Genomic DNA, 24,363 nt, shown 5'->3' on the forward strand with positions numbered 1-24,363 from the left:
TATGAAATGAAGGAAATTCAGTTTGGAGACATTTGATCAAATCATTCAATCTAGAGGCTCCAGTGACGTCACCGCTCCTGCAGGGTGCTCTAACAGGGCACTCCGCGTTAGAAGATCGTAAAAGTCAGTGAAACAGTATAAATCACTGTTCACTGACCTTAGCATACCCTTTGGGCATAAGGGGGTTTATGCAGAGCTGTGGGGGAGTGGTAGATCTAGCCAGGGGGTTTGCTCTTAAGAGCGAATTTTTCTGGATTTATGATCCCACCGAACTTCACTATCTCCGACTTCAAACGCACTCCTGTTTTTTTTCAGGAAAAAGGAGTAGGAGTCACTTCTGCTCAAAAGGACTTGTTAAATTGATTGATTTTCTAAGCAGACGGGAATTTCACAAGCGTTCGATCTTTGAAGCAGAAACAACACGGCAAGTACACTGACTCCCCTTTTGAAACTTGAAATTTTTCTTTGTCTCTGATTAATTGACTTTTAAAATGGCGTCTGAAAGTGAAAGTGAACTTTTTTAGTACAACAAAGTAGCGTTATTTGTGGATTGTTACAAAAGGAGTTCTCTTATACTGAAAGGAGTAAAGGAAAGTTTTTAAGTTTAAATTCCTGATTCTTTTGAAGACAGAATGGCAGCTAAACCTTTAAAGCCTTCTGGAAGAAGGGGATCTGAACCAAGTCTTGAGAATATATTGAAAGTACAATTAAAACTTTCTGAAGACAGGCAAAAAGAGATGATGGAGAATTTTAATGCAAAAATAAGAGAATAGTAAAAAAATTGAGGGATTGGAAGAAGAAATGCAACAGATCTCTCAGTCAAATAAGCATTTAGAAGACAAAATGCAAGGTGTTCAGAAAAAAGTGGATCAAAATGAAGATCAGGTTGTGATATTACAATATAAACTTATGGAAGGAGCTCTTAGAATCCGTGGTATGCAAGAACAGCGAGGAGAGGACTTAAGAAAAATTATATCAGAAGCATTGGCTGAATTTATTGAAGTGGAACCCCAAGAGGTAGCTTACCAAATTGATAAAATATATAGAGTTAATTCCTGGATCGCAAGACAGAGAAAGCTTCCTCGGGACATTGTGGTTTATTTTGTGAAAAGGACTATGAGAAATCAGATTTTGCAAGTTTCATATCAGACAACTTTAAAAATTGGAGAACAGGAGCTGAAGGTGCTGAAGGAGATTCCTTCCAAGATGTTAAGAGTGGTGATCCAAGAGGCTTCATTGCTGCCAGCATCAGAGGAACCACAAGAGCAAAGGGTGACAAGAGGAGCTCTTAAGCGTAAAGAAGAGCAACAGTTTCAAAGTAAAAGTCAGGACCCCAGTATGGAAGCTGTGGGAGGAGCTAGACGGAAGATACTGGAGGAAGATCTTCTGTTGTTTGCTTCAAAGCTTCAGGAGGCCAGTAATGACAAATAGAATTTTGTCATGGAATGTTAATGGCTTGAATTCAGCTCAGAAAAGAAGGAAAATATTTCACTACTTCAAACAATTTAAAAATGATGTGATTTGCCTGCAAGAGACACATATCAAATTATCAGACTTAATTAACTCAAAATTAGGTAAACATTTTGTTGCTTCAGCTTTGGATAAGAAGCAAAATGGAATTGTTGTATATATCAGGAAGGATATACCAGCTAAGTTAATTGAGGCAGATATTCAAGGAAGATTTATTGCTATTGAACTGGTGATAGATGCAAAAAAGACTTTGCTGATAGGTATTTATGCACCTAATCAGCAACAAGAAAAGTTTTATAAAATGTTACACGAGAGGTTGATCCTCTGGGATTATAGTTCGTTTATTTTATTAGGAGACTGGAATGGAGTAATTGATACAAGAAGTGATAAGAGAACCTCTTCCAAGAAGATACCTATACATGCAAAACTACCAAAACCCTTTTTTGAAATGATGGAAGACTTTGAGTTTAGAGATATATGGAGGTTACGGAATCCAGATGAGAGAGATTTTACTTTTTTTCCCGATAGGCATCAATCTTTCTCACGTATTGATTTTATTTTAATTTCTAATGACTTGCTTTCTAGGGTGAAGAAAATGAAGATATTTCCGAGGTGTTTAACTGACCATAGCCCAGTATGGATGGAATTATTACAAGGGAAAAAAGGTGGTAAAACATGGAGGCTGAATGAAAATCTGTTTAGATATGAGGATAATGTAAATCATTGTAAGAAACAGTTGAAATAATTTTTTGATTTTAATATGCACAAGGGGACACCTACAGGAACTGTGTGGGAGGCGAGTAAAGCTTTTATTAGAGGTATATTGATATACTTGGACAATAGGCAGAGGAATAATAAACAAAGGCAGCGTAGGTACTTGGAAGAAGAAATTCAAAAGAAGCAACAGTTATGAATTCAAAACCCACAAGATCACAAACTTAAAGAGGCTATAAGAATATTACAGAGTCAATTTAATATGTTAATGGGATTGAGACTAAATTGATTCTGAATTTAATAACAGCAGCAAGACTGTTGATTGGACAATATGGAAGAAAGAAGAAGTACCTACAATAGAAGAATGGATATTGAAAGTCATTAATTTGGCTGAGATGGCTAAAATCTCAGCTTTTTTAAAAGACAATACGCAGGAAAGATATTTAATTGAATGGAAAAAATGGATTGATTATCTACAAAACAGATATCAGATTAAGAAATATCAGATTGCCTTTGAATAATTAGGAAGTATTATTTTATGTAATGGGGAGGGGGTTGGGAGATGAAAAGATTTGGATGAGGTTAATTGGATTAGAAGGGAAAATTTTACTCTATGTTTGGTTTATGTATAACAATACCTTGTGACTGGGAAGCCGGGGGGGGGGAAGGGAGGGGGGAAGGGAGGGGGGAAGGGGGTTTTCTGGGAGGGAGGGGAGAAAAAGGGGGGAAAATGTTTTTGTTTTTTAAAACTTTTTCAATTAAAAAAAATCATTCAATCTAAACTTGATTTAATTTGGAAAGTTGACAAATTTGATCAAGTTACATTCAAGTTATTTTGCTTCTCATCCTTTTGGTTCAGATCAAGAGTGTAATATTGCGTACCTCTATTATTTAGTCATTTCGCCTCCTTTTTCCTTTTTCTTCCATTTTTATCATCTTATCTGATGAATTATAGAGTACTTGAAAGCTTTTACAGGTAGTCCTTGACTTATGACGATAACCAAGCCTTGCAATTATGGTTATCAATCTTTCATTCATTCATTCATTCATTCATTCATTTTGCTGCCTAACTCATTTCAAAGTGACTCTGGGCAGCTTACAGCATTAAAAGCATTAAAATAATAACAAATAAATATTTATAAAACAATAAAGTGGAAATTAAAATCAAAAATAGAATTATAGTTAAAAGATAGGGAGAACAGGTTGACAGTCACAAAGCAAATGCTGTGGTTGTTAAATAAACCTATTGATTTTTATGGATCCCCCCCCCCCCCCAGAAACTGGAAAAATCTCATAAATCATGCTCACATGAACCCTGGGTGCTGCAAATAACCATATATGCAGGCTGGTTGCTAAGTGCCAAATGCAGTTATTTGACTGTCAGAGGGCCCACATCATAACTTTGGAATCATATTGTGAATAGCTTTTGAGGCAGTCTGTCATAACTTCTAACAGTAAAGTGACCCGTCATACTTTGAGGACACTTGTATCTCTTTTGTAATCTTGAATTGTTCTAATATGTATTCTGGAACTTTCTTTTGGCCAATATGGCTTCTTGTGTTAATAGAATGGACTAGAAGGAAATGGGAATGGGAATGGGAATAGAATAGAATAGAATAGAATAGAATAGAATAGAAGCTTATAGTATGCTAAAAAATTGAGAGGTACATAGGTTGCTACTACTACAAAGTAATTCATTTGCTTTAAATAATGGGCTGCTTAAAAGAAGAGAAAAAATGAGATTAAAGTATATTTCTGCTATTTTCTTTGCCCTTGTTACTTACAGCAGCTGACAACTGCCTTGCTGCAGAACTGAAAGAAGTCTTTGTTTTTTTCTTCAAATTATGGTTATTTTGTGATTCATGTTCTTGTTTTGCACAGTTATCTCTAGTCACTTGATACGAAAAACAACATTAATAAATATTTTTATTCATCTTTTCAGCGGAAAGAATTGCTCATTGCTTGGTTCTTATTTTGCACTCCTTAAACCCTGTTCCTCCCACTTGTTTTTCCCAGAGCGAAAAAACACATTGCTGTGTAGTGTAGAAAAAGCAGATTAGGGCCAGTTTTGCCTCTGTGCTGTGCTGAATTTTGCCACAGTAATAATTCCTTGGGCTTGGCTTTATATCTCTGTAGCTGGTCAGCAACATGAAAGCTGATCATTTACTGACTGCATTTTGTGGCTAAAATATGCATTTTTGGGCGCCCTACTGAGGAAGAGCCATCGGGGCTGGCTTGCCCCCCTGCAAACTCCCTTTCCGACACAATATATACCTTGGCTCATTCAAAGGAATGCAGAATGACAAACCCCCGTCCCCAGTTCTCCTCCGAGCTCCTCCAAATAGGTCCGGCCTCAAAGGCCGCGCTAGCTGGGGATTATGGGTGCTGGAGTCCCAACTCAGCTGGAGACCCCCGGATTTGGAGAAGCTTGGGGGACCAGGTGGCTGTTCACCCCGCCTCCTCCTGAGGAGCCCCATCCCGACCGCGTGGGAAAGCGGCCAGGAGGCTGGATATCGTCGCCAACCCCCTTTTTTGTCCCCGTCCCTTCCTCCTCCGCGGGCGCCGGGCGGAGCGGCCAGTCCTCCGTGGAGGCATCGCCGGCGCGTACCGGCCACATCACCCGGGCCGGTGGGGGGTTCCCGGCTAGTCACGCCCCTCGCCCCCGCCGACTTTGGCCGCGCCTGCTCAGTGGGGGCGGAGGCCCCGAGGAGCTGTCAGCAACTCCGCGGCCGCCGGGCAGGTTTCTCCTTTTTTCCTGCGAAGAGCGGGGCAGCTTCTGGCGCGCTGCGCCCGACGGAGGATGGCAAGCGGCGGCATCTGCTGCGAGAGGCTGGGGCCAGCCCCGCCGTCGCCGGCCAGGTAGGTCTGGGGAGCGCGGAGATGGGCGGCAAGGCGGGAGGGGATTCCCTGGCCTGGACGGGTCCCAGAAGGGAAAGTAAGGCAGTCGGGTTGCTCTTCGGTTAGGAGGAAACGTGCCTTTCGCCTCCGTCCACCCGGGCTGGGGCTTTCCCCAGCTCCCTCCCTTGAAAGCCTTCTTCCTTTCGGCTCTCCCCGCCCACCTGAGACAGCTTTCATCTACCCTCCCTTCCTTTCTCAGTTCCCACCGATGGCAGATGCACTGAGATCTCCCTTCCACGAGGCTTGGGTGGGTAACCTTGTGGTCTTGCATAAGGTCCCGGGTGGCATTCCTCAGCATCCTAAAAAGTAGGTCACTTCCTCCCTTCAAGAGTGTTAACTATGTAGATCAGGGGTCTCCAACCTTGGCAACTTTAAGCCTGGTGGACTTCAACTCCCAGAATCCCCCAGCCAGCTTTGCTGGCTGGGGGTTTCTGGGAGTTGAAGTCCACCAGGCTTAAAGTTGCCAAGGTTGGAGACCCCTGGTGTAGATATTCTCTCCACCCCATCCACCCAGTTGCTCTTTCTTCCCAGCTGGGGGCTTTGAAAGGGGCAAGTTCTACAATTCCTCTTGAGTGCCTTAAATTAGTCATAGCAGATTATGGTAGGGTTACACCAGGGATATGTGATACCTTTGTGATTTTTGCTGTTTAGGGGGTGGAGAAGGAACGCTCATGGAAGTGAACTTGGCTGAGTCAAGGAAGTTCGGTAGAGAGCTCTTTAAAAGATTGCTGGCAACGCCACAATTCAAGGCCAGGCGTATAACTTGATAAAGGTCAATCTGTTTTTTTAAAAAAATTTAGTACTTTTTGTTATTGGCATAAGTATGCATTGGCTTAGCAGTTTTCTCGCTTTATAAAGGATTAATGACTTTGAAGTATATGAAAGTCAGAAAAACAAGGAGAAGTTTGTTATTGCTTTCTTGAAACAGTAGGCAATAAGCAATTGGTTTAAAAATAATTAACCAATGATGTTATGAAGAATTAACTAGAAGCAGATTAGAGATAGGAACCATCATGAAAAAGTAAATGTGATCGTTTTCTGTGTACTGTATTTTCAGTTTTTACTTGAAGATTAAATATCTGGGGGCTGTGCCCTTCATCACTGATTTGATTGTATGAAGTTATATCTGTCTGGTTTTAATCTGGTTACCAGAATTTGTCATAAACTATAAATTCTACACCACAAACTTTTGCAATTCAAAACTCAAGATTTTCCACCCAGCAGCTCTGGCATGTTGGCTGTTAATAATTGAAGATTGGGTATCTGAGACAAGGGAAAAAATTTTCATCAACTTTATTTCTAAATAATGTGGGCTGAAATTCAATATACAATGTATTGTTATAAAGGTTTAATTTTAAAAGCTGAAAGCTAGACAGATAAAACATATTAAAGCTAAAATTTAAGGTTTAAGTTATTGAATGCTAATTTTCATTAGGCATTAGCCTTTAAAAAATTGTTCCAGATATGAATAACAACCTCAGCAAAATGGTACAGACTAGGTTTGTGACACTCTAAACCAGGGGTCTCCAATCTTGGCAATTTTATGCCTGGTGGACTTCAACTCCCAGAATTCCTGGCTGCCAAGGTTGGAGACCCCTGCTCTAAACTCTGTTTCTCAACTTTAGCCATTTTAAGTGTATGAATCTTAACTCTCAGAATTCCCCTGCCAGAACAAGAAGTTGAGGTCCACACATCTTAAAGTTGCTGAGTTTGAGAAACACTGTTCCAAGGTATTATAATCATTTATTTGAGCTAAACAAACTACCATCTTATTGCCATTTTGAATTTCTTCTGTTGTGCAGATCCAGTTCTTGCAAACAAGGACAAAAATTCTGTCTTTTAATAACATATAGAAGCTTCCAAATTTTGTATAATAGGTGTGTAAGTGATCCAGTTAGCCTTCTACAGAAGTTTAGCACGTCATCTGACTAAACCCTTACAAGATGTACCGTAATCATGTGCCATTCCTTAAATTATTTGAACAAGTCATACAAAACATTTGCCAGACCTATTCTTGAATACAGCTCATCCGTCTGGAACCCATACCACATCTCTGACATTAATACTATCGAACGCATCCAAAAATATTTTACTAGAAGAGTTCTTCGCTCCTCCGAAATCAACAAAATACCTTATACCACCAGGCTTGAAATTCTGGGTTTAGAAAACTTAGAACTCCGCCGACTCCGATATGATCTGTGTTTAACACACAGAATCATCTATTGTAATATCTTTCCTGTAAAAGACTACTTCAGCTTCAATCGCAACAATACAAGAGCAAACAATAGATTCAAACTTAATGTCAAGCGCTTCAGACTTGATTGCAGAAAATATGACTTTTGTAACAGAGTTGTTAACGCTTGGAACTCACTACCTGACTCTATAGTCTCTACTCAAAACCCCAAAATCTTCAACCAAAAACTGTCTACTATTGACCTCACCCCATTCCTAAGAGGACTATAAGGGGCGTGCATAAGAGCACAAAAGTGCCTACCGTTCCTGTCCTATTGTTCTCTTCATTATAATATTATATGCATACTTTTACTTATACTTTTACTTATATATACTTTTTCTCTCATGACGAGTTATTTTATGTTGATGATTGTATATACTGTTGTGACAAAATAAAAAAAAAGTCTACGTGGAAATATGCTGCTATGTTGGTAGTATCGTACAAAACTGTAGGGAACATGATTACAATGAATTAGAAATGAGGCGATGAATGAGACCATAATATTTCAGGAGCATTTACCTACCTGAAGCAGAGATGGGAAATTAAGACTTAATTAAAATGTGTCCTGTTTACATCAGTAGATAATATTGTACAGAAGGCTCTTGAATATTTTGGATTTCTAATCTCAGTTCAACATTTTGGGCAGCTGTGATTACTTCCAGTACTTCCTTGGCATTAAGAAGGATTATGAAACATGCTAAATTTGTACTTTATTTGGCAGAGAGAGGCCGTCAAAATTATGAAAACAGCACAGCTTAATTTCAATAGTTTTCTGTTCCATAGGTATCTGATCTTTGTAGGGGTGGGCTTCAAAAATTTTAGCAAGAGGTTCTCTGCCCGGTTGCTGGGTGGGTGTGGCCATGGCGGCCTAGTCAGCCTCCTGCATCACGGGGGGGGGGGGGGGAGCATTTTTGCCCTCCCTGGGCTCCGGAGGCTTTCCTCAAGCTTCTGGGAGGGTGAAAATGGCCTCCCCCCTCTGGAGGATGGAAACGGGCCTGTTTCCAGCCTTCCCGATGTTCCGTTATGCCCGTTTTTCACCATCCCCGAGCCTCCGCATGCGCCCTGCACTTACCTGCATCCAAAACGGGCCATGTGGGGACTCCTGGGTGGGGTGGGGTGGGGCAGGACGGGATGGGCAGGGCCATCCAGGAGTGGGATTTGGGGGTTCTCTGAACTGCACAGAATTTTAGCTAGAGGTTCTCCTGAACCCCTGCAAACCGCCAGCAGCCCAGCCCAGGATCTTTGGCACTAGCATTTAGCACCATTTTACTTTAAGCAATAATTGCCTTTAATAGTATGGAAGCATGGAATTGGCGTGAGAATCTTGCAGTTTTGTGTTGGTAGAGAAAGAGAACAGAGTGGCACAAAACAGATATACTCTATCAAAGCTAAAAGCTGCAACTACCTTTGGCTCTGGTTCTGTTTATCATTATGTCTGATGTCCCCAAGCTGCAGTCCTACCCTTGGCAAGCTTTTATAGCTTTTCATGAGACATTTTTTTCAACCGTCTTGAAAACAATTGAAAAGTTATGGAAATCCTGTAATTGCTTTGAGTTAAAACCAATAGTAATAGTAAAATATTTTAATATCTCCTGGATATTAGAAAAAATGATTTTTTTCCAGGGAAAATTTTTCTTCTGCTTATCCTATTATACTAATTGATTTGGCCATCTTTCTTGTAAAATAAAAGGGCAGCCAAACTATGTACATCAAGGTTATTAAGTTTAACGTTGGTTAAAAATTAGGGATCTTTATGGTATGGGCTTCAGGAAAGCATTATCCTAGCAACTTTACTTCTTTTACCTAAATTTGATCATTTCAAGGATGCCTACATGTCTGTGAGCCCATTATAATTCCTACTTAGGAAACTTCTATTATTGCTGCCTATTTTCTAGATGGGATGCAGCAAAAAGCTTTGGAAAGAAGAGCTAAACGTAAATAGAGAAAATGGGATGAGTATAAGATGCTGTGGCCCTGGTTATGACTAGTATGCAGATGCTGAGATACTTTCTCTAAAGAGTAAATTTCCATTGATAAAAAATGGTTTCACAAACCTCTTTTAGGGTGGCCCCAGTTGTGTCATTTTTTTCTTATTTGTCTGTGTCAAAATGTTTACCTTGCCCAACTTTAAAATCCCTGTGAAGACAGAGGAAATAACTTCTGCTTGAAGCAAATATATTAGGCAGCTTATTTGCCCTGAGCTATCAGGTCATTAAAAAAAAAAAAGGCAAAATCTGGATAAAGTTTTGGGTATTGGCTATTTGTCAGGTGTTAGTTGAACACATCTGCTTTTTACCATTGCTTTTGTTCAGTCATCTTGAATTCTCTTGCATTTCATCTTTTAGCTTAGTTTCTATTTCCCTGTAAGAGCGTGCCTACCGTTCCTGTTCTATTATTTCCTTTCGTTATATCCAATTAATATAGTTATTACATACTCATACTTATATATATGCTTATATATTATATAATTATTTCATGCTTATATATACTGTATGACAAAATAAATAAATAAATAAATAAATAAATTTTGCACTAATGATTTTGTACTAAATATATATGGCTGTTCTGCAGATACTAGAGTTGTCCCAAACCTGCTGGTACATAACTGTTTGGGTACAATATCTTGTCAAATTGCAGTTCTTGTAGTCTGATAAACCGAAATAACAAGCCATGTTTGACTCTGTTTAGTGCTAAAACACCAAATTTGATAAGCCATTGTTTTGCTCTTCCCCAGGGCTGCTACATTATTGAAATTTACGTAGTGAAAACATTGGAAACCTATAACAGTCAGCATGATTTATTCAGTAGCTGGGAAGTTCACTCCATCCCCCAATTTATATGTGCAGTTGAAAATGTCAGCAATGGATTGGATTCAAAACTATGGTTTGATTTGACATTTGAATTGTTAATGTTAGAAGAGAGGCACTTCAGATATTGCTGTCTAAATCAGAGGTCTCCAACCTTGGCAACTTTAAGACTTGTGGACTTCAACTCCCAGAATTCTTCAGCCAGCAAAGCTGGCTGAGGAATTCTGGGAGTTGATCAACAAGTCTTAAAGTTACCAAGGTTGGAGACCCCTGGTCTAAATTCTAGCATTCCTTACTGGACAATGTGAGTGGGGAAATGAAGTTTATGAACATCTGGAAAGATTATATTTCATATGTAGAGCTAATAAACAAATATACTCTAAGGAATGCCAGCAAGCGGGCTCAAGGAAAAGAACCTTATCTGAATCATGAGACCCTGTGCACAGTCATTCATGTGTTGTGTCTTGCCTGCCCTCAGAGCAGCCGGGGCCTTCTTACCTGCTCCCGAACACTGAGGAATGTATGCCTCCCGGCCCAAGTCCTGGCTCCATGCCCACACAAACTGCAGAAGAAGGAGCATCTCCCGGCCCCAGCCCTGACTCCATGCCCAGGCAAACGGAGCAGCTAGACCCCTCCCCCTCCTCCACAGCATGTGAGCCTGAGGAGGGTTTATTCCCAACAGCTGCTGATTGGTGTGACCCTCGCATCAGAAGGCTGGATAGGCGGAGGCAACAGAAGGAAGGGAGGGGCAGGCCTTAATGAGTGCTGAGTCATGGAGCCACACCCCATGGCCTATATAAAGGATCTGCTTTCTGGCAGTCTCTGAGTCAGGCAAAAGTCGAACTTATCTTGCTGAAGTCACTTACTGGTCTCCTGCCTGCTCTGAGGACTTTGCTAGGACTTTGGGCAGAGCTGCAGAGGCAAGCCTGATTCGGATTTCCCTGACCCGGCCGTCAGCGGAGGAGTGGGACACGACATCATGCCTTAGTGGATTACTTAGTGGATTACTGCAAAGTGCTCTACACGGGACTACCCTTGAAGAGTATTCGGAAGCTACAGCTGGTACAGAATTCAGAACGCATTATTCTGGGCACCCCTAAGGTGGCACATGAACACAGCTATTGCGTGAGCTTCATTGGTTACCAGTTTGCTTCTGAGTCCAATTCAAGGTGTTGGTTATTACCTTTAAAGCCCTATATGGCATGAGTCCAGAGTACCTGACCCAATGGGACTAGCCTGCCCCACTCACTCCACCGGAAGAGGCCTACTACAGACCCGTATGCTAAGTAATTTCAGCAGGTGGAGTCAATGAGAAAAACCTTTTCCATGGTGGCTCCGGCCCTGTGGAACTCTCTACCAATGGACAGAAGAAGTGCCCTACCCTTTTGGCCTTCTGGAAACTGGTTTTGTTGGTTGGTCTGGAGCCCCAAGTGGGACACTCACCATTGGAGGTGGCTGACAGGGTAAGAAGACCTCATCTCCACCTCGTCCATCTCTCAGTTCTGGTTTCAGCAGCGGTGAAATCCCCCCGGTTCTATCCGGTTCGCTGAACTGGTAATGCCGGCAGCGGGAGGCTCCGCCCATCTGCTGGGATGTCATTACATCCCATTTTTTTAATCATCTGCGCATGTGCAGAAGAGGCATGCATGCTCCTGTTTCCAAACTGGTAGCGGTAAGTGGATTTCACTACTGGGTTTCAGTATAATTTTTGAGGTTTTAATTTGTGTAGTTTTAATGTTTTAATATTTTAATTATTGTATTCTTGTTTTTATAAATTGTAAGCCATCCAGAATCTCCTTATATAGGGGAGATGGGTGTCATAAATATTAAACAAACAAACAGATCAATAAGTATTCAAGTTAGATATAATAATCTAGGTGGAAATAATGTGATATGTATCTGTTCATAAAATCGGTGCAGTTCTTCAGATCAAGATGCAGATTCAGTCTCATTCTGCCCATCCATCTCTCCATGATTTAATTCACTGTGTGATTAACTTTATCATTGAGTAATGAAAAATTACTACCATAAAATAAAGTACTTTAATACTTTAAAGTACTTTAAAGATCAATAAATGTTTTAGCAAATCAAAACAAAATGTTGCCTTATAAATCTTATAGGTTTGCCCATTCCGTAACATTTTAGAAAGTAATTTTGCTGAAAATCCTTGTATTATGAATTATCTATGAAGCATCAGGAATACCATATAAAACAAGAAACCATTATGTCATAGGATGTACTCATTTGCTAATCTAGTAAACACGTGAGCAGACTGTTAATCTGGCTAATCAAAATAGTTTATGATCTGAGCCATGAGGCATACTTAATGCAGACAATGTAATTATCAGTAATCCAATTTGGCAGGAAGAGTGAAGAATTAACAGGATTACTAATCATATAAAGATCTGGCAGGAATTTAAGTGAAATATAGCTCATTCAGAAATGATAAAAATCATTGTATGCTTCTAAAGTCTATATACCTTGCAAGAGCAAGTCTAAACATCAAATCTCATGGCTATAAATGTTACCTAATATTTGTTCTTTTATTTCTCCTCCTCCTCCTCTTCCTCCTCCTCCTCCTTCTCCTCCTCCTCTGAGGGAACTTAAAAGTGTATTTTCTTATTGTCTGATAGACAGATATACTTAAGAAAGTTCTGCAAGTTTACGTCCTTCTGTCATTAGGCATAGCTTATTCTACAGAAGTTTAGAAAATTTGTTTTGAAGTTAACGTCACTAAATCAATACATCTGTAGGATGTATCTATATGTAATATATATAATTTTGTATATAATTAAAGACAATTTCTGCAAATACAAAATTGTTTCTAATGACAATATAACAGTCATTATATTATATGACATTATATAGGAAAATTTTACTCCAAAATTATGAAGGATGCATAAGGATGATTTTCCTCGTTATATATGGCAAGATATATTGTTTGTTTGTCAAATAAATCAATAAGACAAATCCTTTAAGTATAAAAAGATTTTCAACTGTTTCCTTCATTATATATTGTTTCTTTCATTATATTGATGCCTGATCACTGCTTAATTAAATATTGCCTATTTCTGACTGCATAATTCGGCTTATATAAAACATATTAAGCATTAACAAAAGTTTTCAGCTAGTAACTTTTTAATTAACATTGCAAAGAATATTATTAAAAACATTACCATTTAAATTGCTAAAATGAAGTTGGAATGCCTTCAAAGAAAATAAAAGGCATATTTGGTTTCTGTTTGATTATTTATTTCATGCATTGCTTTCTCTAATCACAATCAGTAATAAAATTAAAAGTATCAGTATAATTCCATTCATTTGTTAGGGGATTTTCCAACACTTGGTGCATTGGCGGAAGATATTGTGTTTTGAGATATTAAAAAATGTGATGTCAGAGCTGTACTTTCTTGCTTTGCAAAACGCTTGCTTGCCAAAATTATTTTATAACTTAAAGCATAGGCTCAGTGTCACTGCCCTCTGCTTTATATCTGATTTGTGTATCATTTAGCAGGATTTTTTATGGTGGTGTTGGTGTGACATGCAGAAATGATCCTTTATTGTGATTGAGGATTAAGGAGTTCATTGTTCATTGAAGACACATTGAAAATTTCTTAATTTTACAACACAGGACCGACTTAACCATAGTTTCCATTTGTAAACTGTGAACATCCTAGACTAAGATAAATAAAAAAAATGCTAGGATATTCCTGGAAGCTTGGCATTTGAAACTAATCAGCTATCAGTAGACACATAGAGATAAATCACATTTACACACCATTCAAAATGGACAATTAAAAAAAGCTTAGAAGGAAACAAAAATATCTGAACGTATCTTTTCCAGCCGCAAAAACCTAGATAAACAGGGATTCACCCTAGACAAACAAGCAGAAAACAATAACCTAATCAAGAAACTACCGAGAAAAACAACTCCCCCAGCAATATTCATAGTGCAAACTATTGTATATAAATAGGAGTGAACCCACACTCAACTAACACTAATGATGTTTCCTAGTTTAATTGAGTTTATATACAGTATTCTCTGAAATTATCATTGTGTCGTCATATTTTCTCCTGAGTTGTACTTGTATAGAGGATTTAGCAGTAATATAACTCAAGGATGTAATTGTGTTATTAGAATGCAAAAATATTATAAACCACTCAAAAGAAAACTATCAAATATGAAAAATAGTAAAATTAATTAATGTTTGCTATATTGTTTTTCAGATTTAAACTGGGTCAAGACCAAGAAGTCATAAAAAGAACACTTTCTACATAGTAGACAAAAAAGCAGTTTCTGTATTTCTGTATAACTATACAATTTATTGAGAGCTGAAGTGATTATCAAAACAATATTTCCAAAACAGTATGACTAATTGTAAAGGAAGATCTGTCAGCAAGAAAAGAAATGATAAAGCCTATAATGGAGAAGGATTTGTAAATTGGACTATAAATCTAAATGCAATTCAGTCCGACAAATTCTTGAACTTACCGTTGAGTATGGTTCCAATTGTTTATCACAAAACTCAAGAAGAGAGACATAAGAAAGTAAATAGTCTCTGGCAAGATGGATTGCAGCCATCAGGACACAATTTCAGTATTAGGACTGATCAACACATGGATTATCATCACTTTTCAGAATCAGCCTATCATGGGAATAACGGACATAATTCATCAAGCTGTAGCCCAAAGTATGATAACTTTGCAAGTTACAATTATTCAGATGGGACTGACTCCTCAGAAATGGATGCTATACTGCAGGACAACCATTTATCTAGCGACAGTGATGAAACCTCTCCCATTCTGGAAGGAAATAGAAAACAGCCCAAGGAATCTAGCAGCATTATGGCATTACAGATACTTGTACCATTCTTGCTAGCAGGATTCGGAACAGTGTCTGCAGGGATGGTTCTAGATATTGTTCAGGTAGGTATTTTCTTATCGTATAGTACTGTAAACATGATGCTTCTGGACTAGGGTTTTAGATAGTGTCATGTTTATAACACTTCCATGGTTCCCCATAATTTCTGCTTTTTTCTCCACTTGAAGAATAATCTGTGGAATAGCATTTCATTGGCAGAATTTTTGACTTCATTCAAAATCTCTTGAGTTTTAATGCACGTAGGTGCGGGTAGGAAAAGACCTATTTTCTCACAAGTTTATTGTTGTAATTTAAGTCTAATTAGTAGAACTAAGAACTGTAGATTCAGGAAAACCCAAAGATGCTTCTTGATGGATTTAACTGGCATTTTATATTTTTAAAAAATATACTAAGGATCACTCACTGGAGAAGAGCCTAATGCTGGGAAAGATTGAGGGCAAAAGAAGAATGGGACAACAGAGAATGAGGTGGCTGGATGGAGTCACTGAAGCAGTAGGCGTGAGCTTAAATGGACTCCAGAGGGTGGTAGAGGATAAGAAGGCCTGGAGGAACGTTGTCCATGGGGTTGCGATGCGTCGGACACGACTTCGCAACTAACCACAACAACTAAGGATGAGGAGTGCCTTATTTATGATTATGTCCATGTTTTCAGGATGGGATAATGTGAGGTTTTTTGAAGCATGACAATATCCCTAGTTTCAGTAGCGGTAGAGATTTTTGAATCTCTCCAAGTTTTGATTAGATTTTAAACTTCTAGTTATGTTTATTCACAACTGTCTACTGAGAGTGGGTAGGAGATTCATAGAACTATAGCATTGGAAGGGTTACTTTGAACTACTCTATGGAGTCCCTGTTCAGTTCAGATATCCTAGACAGATGGTTTGTCTAGAGTAGGGGTCAGCAAGCCACAGCTCTGGAGCCACATGTGGCTCTTTCATTCCTCTGCTGCAGCTCCCTGTCACCGGTCGGCACCACAATTTTGAGAGGAGCTTCTGGTTGGGGGAAGGAGCAGCCACACCAGGAGGAGACTCTATGGCAAGGGGCAGGTTTTCTGGTTGGCTCCACAATTAATAGGGTTTTCGGTTAAGACAGGTAGAGGAAAAAGGATGCTGCACTAAGAGGAGACTCTATGGCAGGGGAGCCGGACTTTTGGTTGGCTCCAGAGTTGAATGGGGGGGCTTCTGGTTAGGACTTTTAAGGTTCTTTGAATGTTTAAGGTTGCCGACCCCTGGTCTAGAGTCTCTGCCTGAAGCCACCCTGTGAAGAGAAGTCATCTCTTTTCTTGATAAATAATTTTACAGTAAAAATGTTTTTATTACTAGATATTTCCTTAACATTCAATTAGAATGTCCTTTCCTATAACTTAGGGTGTGTGTGGTGGCTCAGCCGTTAAGACACTGGGCCTGTTGGCTGGAGAGCCAGCAGCCCAGGTTCGAGACCTGAGCTCCACAAATCGGGGTGGAGTTCCCATCCTAATCACAGCTCCTGCCAATCTAGCAGTTCAAAAGTACGCAAATGCAAGTCGATAAATAGGTACCACTTTGATGGAAAGGTAACAGCGCTCCTTGACGTCATGCTGGCCCCATGACCATGGAAATACCTTCGGACAGTGCTGGCTTAATGGCTTTGAAACAGGGACCACCCCTATAGTTGGCAATGACTAACGGAATAATCTCCCCCCCCTCCATAACTTAAATTCATTATTCATTATGTCTCTTAATAAATAGCACAGAATAGCTTTTCTTATGTGTGACATCCTGTCAGGTGTTAAAGTCTTTTCTTTGCAAAACTGAGCACTTCCTATTTGCTGTCTGTCTTCAAAATAGTTTTAGTTCTTCATTCCTTAATCATCTTTGTTATCCTTCTCCAAATCTGTTTGTTTCAGACTTGACAAGCAGTCTACAGTCTGTTCAGTTAATCTGAATTATTTTAAAGTGGGATTTCCATTCAGTATCATTCAGTTTATTTATTTTTAATAATGATGCTGGAATGGCTGGTCTGTTTCTTTTTTAAAATAGGGATAACATTTACTTTCTACAAGGCAGTTGGCATTTCACCTGTCTCCAGATTTTCTTAAAGATAATGAATAAAAGTTCACTAGCCCACTAGCATGTTATTTTAGTATTCCACGATCCAATTTATTCTGCTCTAAACAATTGCTTGGTGGAGGACACTCTTGTTAGAAACATTGGGTCCAAGAGCTGTCCTTTGGTTGATTTTTGCCAACTACACTGGGCAGATAGTTTACTGATTTTTTTAAACATGCATTTGCTGTTCTTAACATCCTTCAGTAATCTAGGTTAATTCTGAGTTTTGGTTTTCCTGTCACCATTATAAAAATTCTGGGATATTTGTACTCTTTTTTTCCCCCATTTTTTTTTGGGGGGTGGGGCTTGGCAAACTATTCCTGTTTCATTTATTTTCAGACTTTAGTATGGCTATACTAAACTCTTTGTGTAGCCATATTTGTTGTATTCTGCTTTCTTCCATGCTTCATTCTTTCTGGAGTGGTTTACAATTGTGTTTTTAGTATGTCTCTTTTTTAGAAAATCTTACCCATATTATAAAAATATTTCATATTAACTTTCCCTGCCACAGAATTTTCATTGCTTTGAGTTTATTTAAATCTGAAAGGTCTAAGATATCAGTGTAGCTACAGGTACGTTTAATTTTACTTTGCCAAGAAATCAAGAATTCCAGCATTACCGTATTGCTTTCCAGTAAAATTCCTCTTCTTTCCACCTTTTGGACTAATTCTTTTCCATTGGTTCATACCAAGTCAAGAATAGCTGATATTAGCTGGAGCTTCCTTCATCCTCTGGAGAAGAAACTTATCAATAAGGCAAACAGAAATTTCCAGGAAGTACCATGCTTAACAGAGTCTAAGTCTCCTAATAATCCTTTCATGTCTGTTAGAAAAAAAATATTCAGTTTTAGAAATCATCATCCATATATCCTTGATTGGGCAGGCAGTTGTAGGTATTAACAGTGTCAGTATTGTTTTTATTAATTCTCCACCTAATTTAATACAAGGGCCTAACTATTGCCAAATGATTTTCGTTGCATACCAGCAGCTGCAGTTGTAGTTTTTCTATGTTATATCGTAGAAAGTTATAATTTCCAGTGGAATTGAAAAATGCAGAAACTATTTTGTGACATTGCTAGTAGAACAGCATACTTCCTTGAGCTGATGGTTTAGATTGACGCAGATTTTTTTTGGTTCCTCATTAGTATTGAATCATTAACTTCCAGAATATTCATATCTTGCGGAGTCCAAGGGGGGGAAAAATCCTTCTGCCCTTCAGGGAATCTTGTGTCCTGATCAGTGTCTCCTTTTCTTTCCCTGAAGGTTTAGTGTTATTATTATTTTTTGCAAGGGCCTGAAACTGGTTCTGAATTCCAAAGGTATATATTATTTTCTGTGTCACATCTATTTGCCGCTCTTGACCTTCAGTTTGCTTCATTGTCTCTTATGGCGAATTGCTCCTGTTTCAGTTTTTATTGTATTGCTTACTTTTTTCCCTGATAAATCTTCATCTTTTCTCATTAATAGAGAAGCCATAGAAGTTGGCCACTACTTATTGCTAATTATCAGGCCTTCTACTTTTTTTTCTTTCTTCTACTTGGTGCAAATCTATGCCATTTTGTTTTTCTAACTGAGGAGCATAAACATGTAGCAAGTATTGCAGGGAATGGCTGTTGAATCCTGCCTATTCATACTCAAGTTTGTCTTTTGAAATACCAATAATAAAAAGCTTTTTTTTGTTTGGTTAACCAAGTGTGTCTGCCATAAATTTGTAACAGAACCTGTCAGATCTCTTCCTGGAATGTCCACCCTCTCTACCCGAGTTCCAGTTCCAGTCTTGTAGCTTTTCTCCATGTGAAACAGTTCATCTAGGTAGGTAGTGATGCTGCCATCAACTATTCTAGAATATTCTAGAATAGGAAGATGGTCCCCCTTTCACCCAGAGTCTGGATGGTCCCCCTTTCACCCCAGAAGTAAGGAATAATTAAATGGCTCCATCTAAATCCCAGTTATCAAATCCAAGTGGTTTTAGAGAGCATGGTGTTAGTATGAATCCAACACAGGAGTAACAATAGGTTGACTATTTCATTTTATTTGTACTCTAAAATGAGAATCAGTGGTATAAGATTTTTCACCCTGACACTATTGCGAGAGCCTCCTATCTAGCTGGCTGTAATTCTTTCAGCCGGGACATCGCTCGTGAATAGAACGCTATAGGGGCTTCAGTGCCGCTTTGGGAGTCTGTGGCTAAGTACAGCTCCTACTCCATAGGGGATGCATCACAAACCAATACTAACGGCAGTCTGTTGTTGTATTGTATTAACAGGCTATCGCTTGATAGCAAACTTTTACTGCCTCAAATGCCCTATTCTCTGACTTCCCCAAGACCAAACAGTGTTTTTCCAAGCAATTTATGCAGCGGTTCAGCAACGGTTGCCTTGTCTTTAAAAATACAGCATAAAAGTTTACCAGACCCAGGAAAGCCTGGAGTTCTGTCTTGTTTTTGGGTGCTGGGGCTCTCTTTATCGCTTTGACTTTGCTCTCAGTGGGTGAATCCTTTTTGTCTATTCTATAGCCCAAAAATTCAACAGATTCGACCCCATCTGACACTTGCTTGCTTTGACTTTTAATCCTGCCGACCTAAAATGGCCAAAACTTTCCTTAATCGCTTCCCAGTTCTTAAATCTTCCCGATACCAACACATCATCGAAATAGGGTACGACTCCTGGTAACCCTGTAGGAGTCGCTCCATCAAATTTTGAATAGCCCAGGGCCACACTCACCCCAAACTGTAACCGAGTGCATTTAAAGGCACCTCGGTGCGTTACGATGGTCTGGGCTTCAGCTGTGCTAGCATCTACGGGTAGCTGCTGGTACGCTTGTGCCAAGTCTAATTTGGCGAAAACTTGTCCGTGCCCTAGTGAGTGCAATAAGTGTTGCACTACTGGAACTGGGTAGGCGCTTTTGCAATGCTTTGTTCAAGGTAGCCTTGTAATCAGCGCAAATTCTTATGGACCCGTCTGGTTTTATAGGGTGACGATTGGCGCCTCCCATTTGGCATGGTCAACTGGCACTAGTATCCCCTGGCTGACTAATTTATCTAACTCTTTGTCGATTTTAGGTTTGAGTGCAAAAGGAACCCTCCTTGCCTTTAACCTAATGGGAGCTATTTGGGGGTCTAAATTGAAGGAGATAGGGGTCCCTTGTACTTGCCTAAACGGTCCTCGAATACGCCTGCGAATTCCTCCATTAGGGTGTTTTGCAGGTTGCATCCGTCCGTGGACGCCAGTCACCCCATTCCCAACGCCTGAACCAGTCTAGCCCCAGCAAGCTTGGCAAGGTTCCTCGACTAACGTGATGGGCAGGGTCTTTTCGTATGTCCCGTACTTGACCTCGACGGTCGTTGTCCTCGAACAGGGATGCGGTTGCCCTGGTAATCCTGCACCCGGAGCCGTTGTTTCTGTAGCTTGCGCTTATGATGCGGCAAGGCTTTCACAAAAGTGTCCCAGGACATGATTGTGATAGCTGATCCTGTGTCTACTTCCAGTCGGCACGGTACGCCTTCAATTGTCGGGTTTGTGAAGATCTTTTCTTCGATGCGGGTAGCTGCGTGGTCTATGGTAACAGTCATTCGGTTTGACTTCGCTCTTTCTTTCCTGGCCAATCGCGGTCGCCTCGCCGATCTCGCGCCTGATTGGCTGGTTTGAAATTTCGCGGAATGTGGGTTTGCATCTCTGACTCAGAGCCGCTCTGATTGGCCGATTTGAATTTTCGCGGAAGGTTGGGGTGCTCGCAGACTTGAGCCAGGTGCCCTTCCTTTCACACCGCCGCAAATGGCGCCCTGAACTTACATCTTTGGCGCTGATGTCGCCCGCAACTTCCGCATTCCTCCGGGTCTTCCTTGTCGATTTTCCGTGTAGTGGACTTCTTCCTCCTCTTCGCTGGTTGACTCACGATAGGTTTCTTCGTGGTGGACTGTGCTCGGCTTTGCGCCCGCCATCGGCGTGAGTCGCTTTTGTAAGGTGTCTGCTGCATGGTTGGACATCTCATGGGCTCTGGCTTCGTCCAGAGCGTTTGCCAATGTCAGGTTGCTCTTGGCTAGCAACCGTCTCCTCAAACGGATGTCTCTGACCCCCCGTATAAGTTGTTCCAGCAGCTCTTCGTCCAGATCGCGGTACTCGCAATGCTTGGAGGCTTGTCTCAGGGCTGCCATGTAGTCGCTGATAGACTCGCCTTCTTGTTGCCCGCGCGCCCCAAACTCGCACGTCGAACGTATTTGGACGGGGCTGGTGCGTAGTGATTCTTCAGGAGGGTCTGAAGGGTCTGCCACGATACGGTGTAGCGGTGTTGGCTCCGCTAGGGCTTCTGCGACGGCGATGACTGCTGACCCACAGTGGCTTATGAAGTAAGCCCGTTTGCGGTTGTCGGAGACTCCTGTAGCTCGTTGCCTCCAGGAAACTTTCAAACGGGTCATATATATTCCCCATGTCTCCTGGGCAGGGTCAAACGGAGTGGGTGGCGTGTAGCCGGTCATCGCTGCATTCGCCGTCACCTTGCTGGGTTTGATTCTCGTAGTGAGTTCAGCTCTGTTCTGGTGCTCTGCCTCAATATCCCACCTTCGTCGCCAATGTTAAGTTTGGGTATTGACGAGGCAGGAGACCAGGTTAGTGACAACAGCTCTTTAATATAGTGTGACCCAGCAAAACTCTGGAGAAAAACCTCTCCTTATATACACTTCAGCCTGAGGCTGCATCCAATCAGAGACGAGATATTTCCCGCCTAAAACTCCCGCCAAAACTTACAGTAATACATTACAGAAATCATCATCCATATATCCTTGATTGGGCAGGCAGTTGTAGGTATTAACAGTGTCAGTATTGTTTTTATTAATTCTCCACCTAATTTAATACAAGGGCCTAACTATTGCCAAATGATTTTCGTTGCATACCAGCAGCTGCAGTTGTAGTTTTTCTATGTTATATCGTAGAAAGTTATAATTTCCAGTGGAATTGAAAAATGCAGAAACTATTTTGTGACATTGCTAGTAGAACAGCATACTTCCTTGAGCTGATGGTTTAGATTGACGCAGATTTTTTTTGGTTCCTCATTAGTATTGAATCATTAACTTCCAGAATATTCATATCTTGCGGAGTCCAAGGGGGGGAAAAATCCTTCTGCCCTTCAGGGAATCTTGTGTCCTGATCAGTGTCTCCTTTTCTTTCCCTGAAGGTTTAGTGTTATTATTATTTTTTGCAAGGGCCTGAAACTGGTTCTGAATTCCAAAGGTATATATTATTTTCTGTGTCACATCTATTTGCCGCTCTTGACCTTCAGTTTGCTTCATTGTCTCTTATGGCGAATTGCTCCTGTTTCAGTTTTTATTGTATTGCTTACTTTTTTCCCTGATAAATCTTCATCTTTTCTCATTAATAGAGAAGCCATAGAAGTTGGCCACTACTTATTGCTAATTATCAGGCCTTCTACTTTTTTTTCTTTCTTCTACTTGGTGCAAATCTATGCCATTTTGTTTTTCTAACTGAGGAGCATAAACATGTAGCAAGTATTGCAGGGAATGGCTGTTGAATCCTGCCTATTCATACTCAAGTTTGTCTTTTGAAATACCAATAATAAAAAGCTTTTTTTTGTTTGGTTAACCAAGTGTGTCTGCCATAAATTTGTAACAGAACCTGTCAGATCTCTTCCTGGAATGTCCACCCTCTCTACCCGAGTTCCAGTTCCAGTCTTGTAGCTTTTCTCCATGTGAAACAGTTCATCTAGGTAGGTAGTGATGCTGCCATCAACTATTCTAGAATATTCTAGAATAGGAAGATGGTCCCCCTTTCACCCAGAGTCTGGATGGTCCCCCTTTCACCCCAGAAGTAAGGAATAATTAAATGGCTCCATCTAAATCCCAGTTATCAAATCCAAGTGGTTTTAGAGAGCATGGTGTTAGTATGAATCCAACACAGGAGTAACAATAGGTTGACTATTTCATTTTATTTGTACTCTAAAATGAGAATCAGTGGTATAAGATTATTCACCTCTGTCCTCCATTAGTTCGAGAAATAAAAAGACCTCATACTTTGTAAAGCAGCTAACCATTAGTCAGTAAGAAAAGTTTAATAATGTAACAGCTTGGGCAATATAGCTCCCACAAATAACAATAAATAACAATATTTATTATTCTTGAATAGCATTGGGAAGTGTTCCGAAATATTACTGAAGTTTTCATCTTGGTTCCTGCATTACTTGGCTTGAAGGGTAATCTGGAAATGACTTTGGCATCTCGACTATCCACAGCAGTAAGTTCGGGTAACATTTCGGGGTTGATAATCAACTATTTCTTCTGGAGTAGCCCCATTTGTAAAACTTTGTCCTTCTGATTTCTATCTCATATAGTAGATCTTTTTAGTAAATTCTTGTCTAAGGGCAGGTAATGTTGTATAACCATTCAAAGTTATGATAGCCATGAAATGGGTGCTTTATGTCCTGTTGTAAATGGTCGTATCCTACACCCCAGTTATGTGATTGCATGTCAGACAGGTCAGCTTTATGACTGATCATGGCATTCTACAGTGACTGCAATCTGCGTGACTGCAATCAAGTTTCTGGCAAAAAAAAAAAGGCCTTTAAAATGAATTAGTTTGCTTAATGACTGCTGCATTTGGTTAATAGCTGCAGTGTTTACTTGATGACTGCTAGGAAACAGGCCAAGCAATTGCTTCCGGTCACATGGGTGTCTTGATTTATGACTGCAATGACTTATGACCCTAATTCCGGGTTCAATTGCAATAATAAATCAAGGACCACCTGTCTCGTTCAGAGATCACTGAACTGTACTATTCCTGAGCATAGACAATACTAGATTGTCAGCAGAAATTCTTCGAGACTAGATATATAGGTTTGACTGTTTCATTATGTTCATATTCTAAAATGCATACTAACAATTAAGATTCTATTTTAGTGTGCCTTAACTTCTCTGTCACTATTTGAGTAGCAGCCTTACTTTGTGACAATTAAGCAGTTAAATATTTCTGGGCTTTAAAAGAGTTTTATAACTGTTTGCAAAATATGTATTTTAATAATGTTTACATGTTACCTTGACCAATATCTCATATACAAAAACATAAGAATGAGTTTAGGCTATCAGTGTTTCCAATCAGCCTATATCCAATGATCAGTCAGAAGGTCATAGGTATATAAAAGAATAGCATCTTCCTGTTTAGGTTTTCTAATAAGAACTGGGAGGCTTACCATCTCCATTGATGGATGTAATATATATCCATCGTTATTAGTTGCTGTTAATAACATGGCTATTCATGAATTTGCTTAA

At 40.0% G+C, this 24,363-nt stretch overlaps 1 protein-coding gene across 3 annotated transcripts in view; it reads left to right on the forward strand.

The window, feature by feature from the left end:
* The first annotated feature begins 4,309 nt into the window (after nucleotides 1–4,309).
* SLC41A2 (solute carrier family 41 member 2) overlaps nucleotides 4,310–24,363 on the forward strand; it is a 45,600-nt gene continuing 25,546 nt past the window's right edge. The window contains exons 1-4 of one of the 3 annotated variants that reach the window (XM_058189954.1): nucleotides 4,314–5,043; nucleotides 5,734–5,854; nucleotides 14,350–15,048; nucleotides 23,225–23,332. In XM_058189954.1, the coding sequence (XP_058045937.1) occupies nucleotides 14,491–15,048; nucleotides 23,225–23,332 (666 nt within the window). In that variant the 5' untranslated portion in view covers nucleotides 4,314–5,043; nucleotides 5,734–5,854; nucleotides 14,350–14,490. Of the gene's footprint in view, nucleotides 5,044–5,733; nucleotides 5,855–14,349; nucleotides 15,049–23,224; nucleotides 23,333–24,363 lie in introns of all 3 variants that reach the window. The other 2 variants (XM_058189953.1, XM_058189956.1) reach the window with 2 other exon arrangements.

Source organism: Ahaetulla prasina, chromosome 7 (genome assembly GCF_028640845.1).
Source record: "Ahaetulla prasina isolate Xishuangbanna chromosome 7, ASM2864084v1, whole genome shotgun sequence".
In the NCBI taxonomy this organism is placed as follows: Eukaryota; Metazoa; Chordata; class Lepidosauria; order Squamata; family Colubridae; genus Ahaetulla; species Ahaetulla prasina.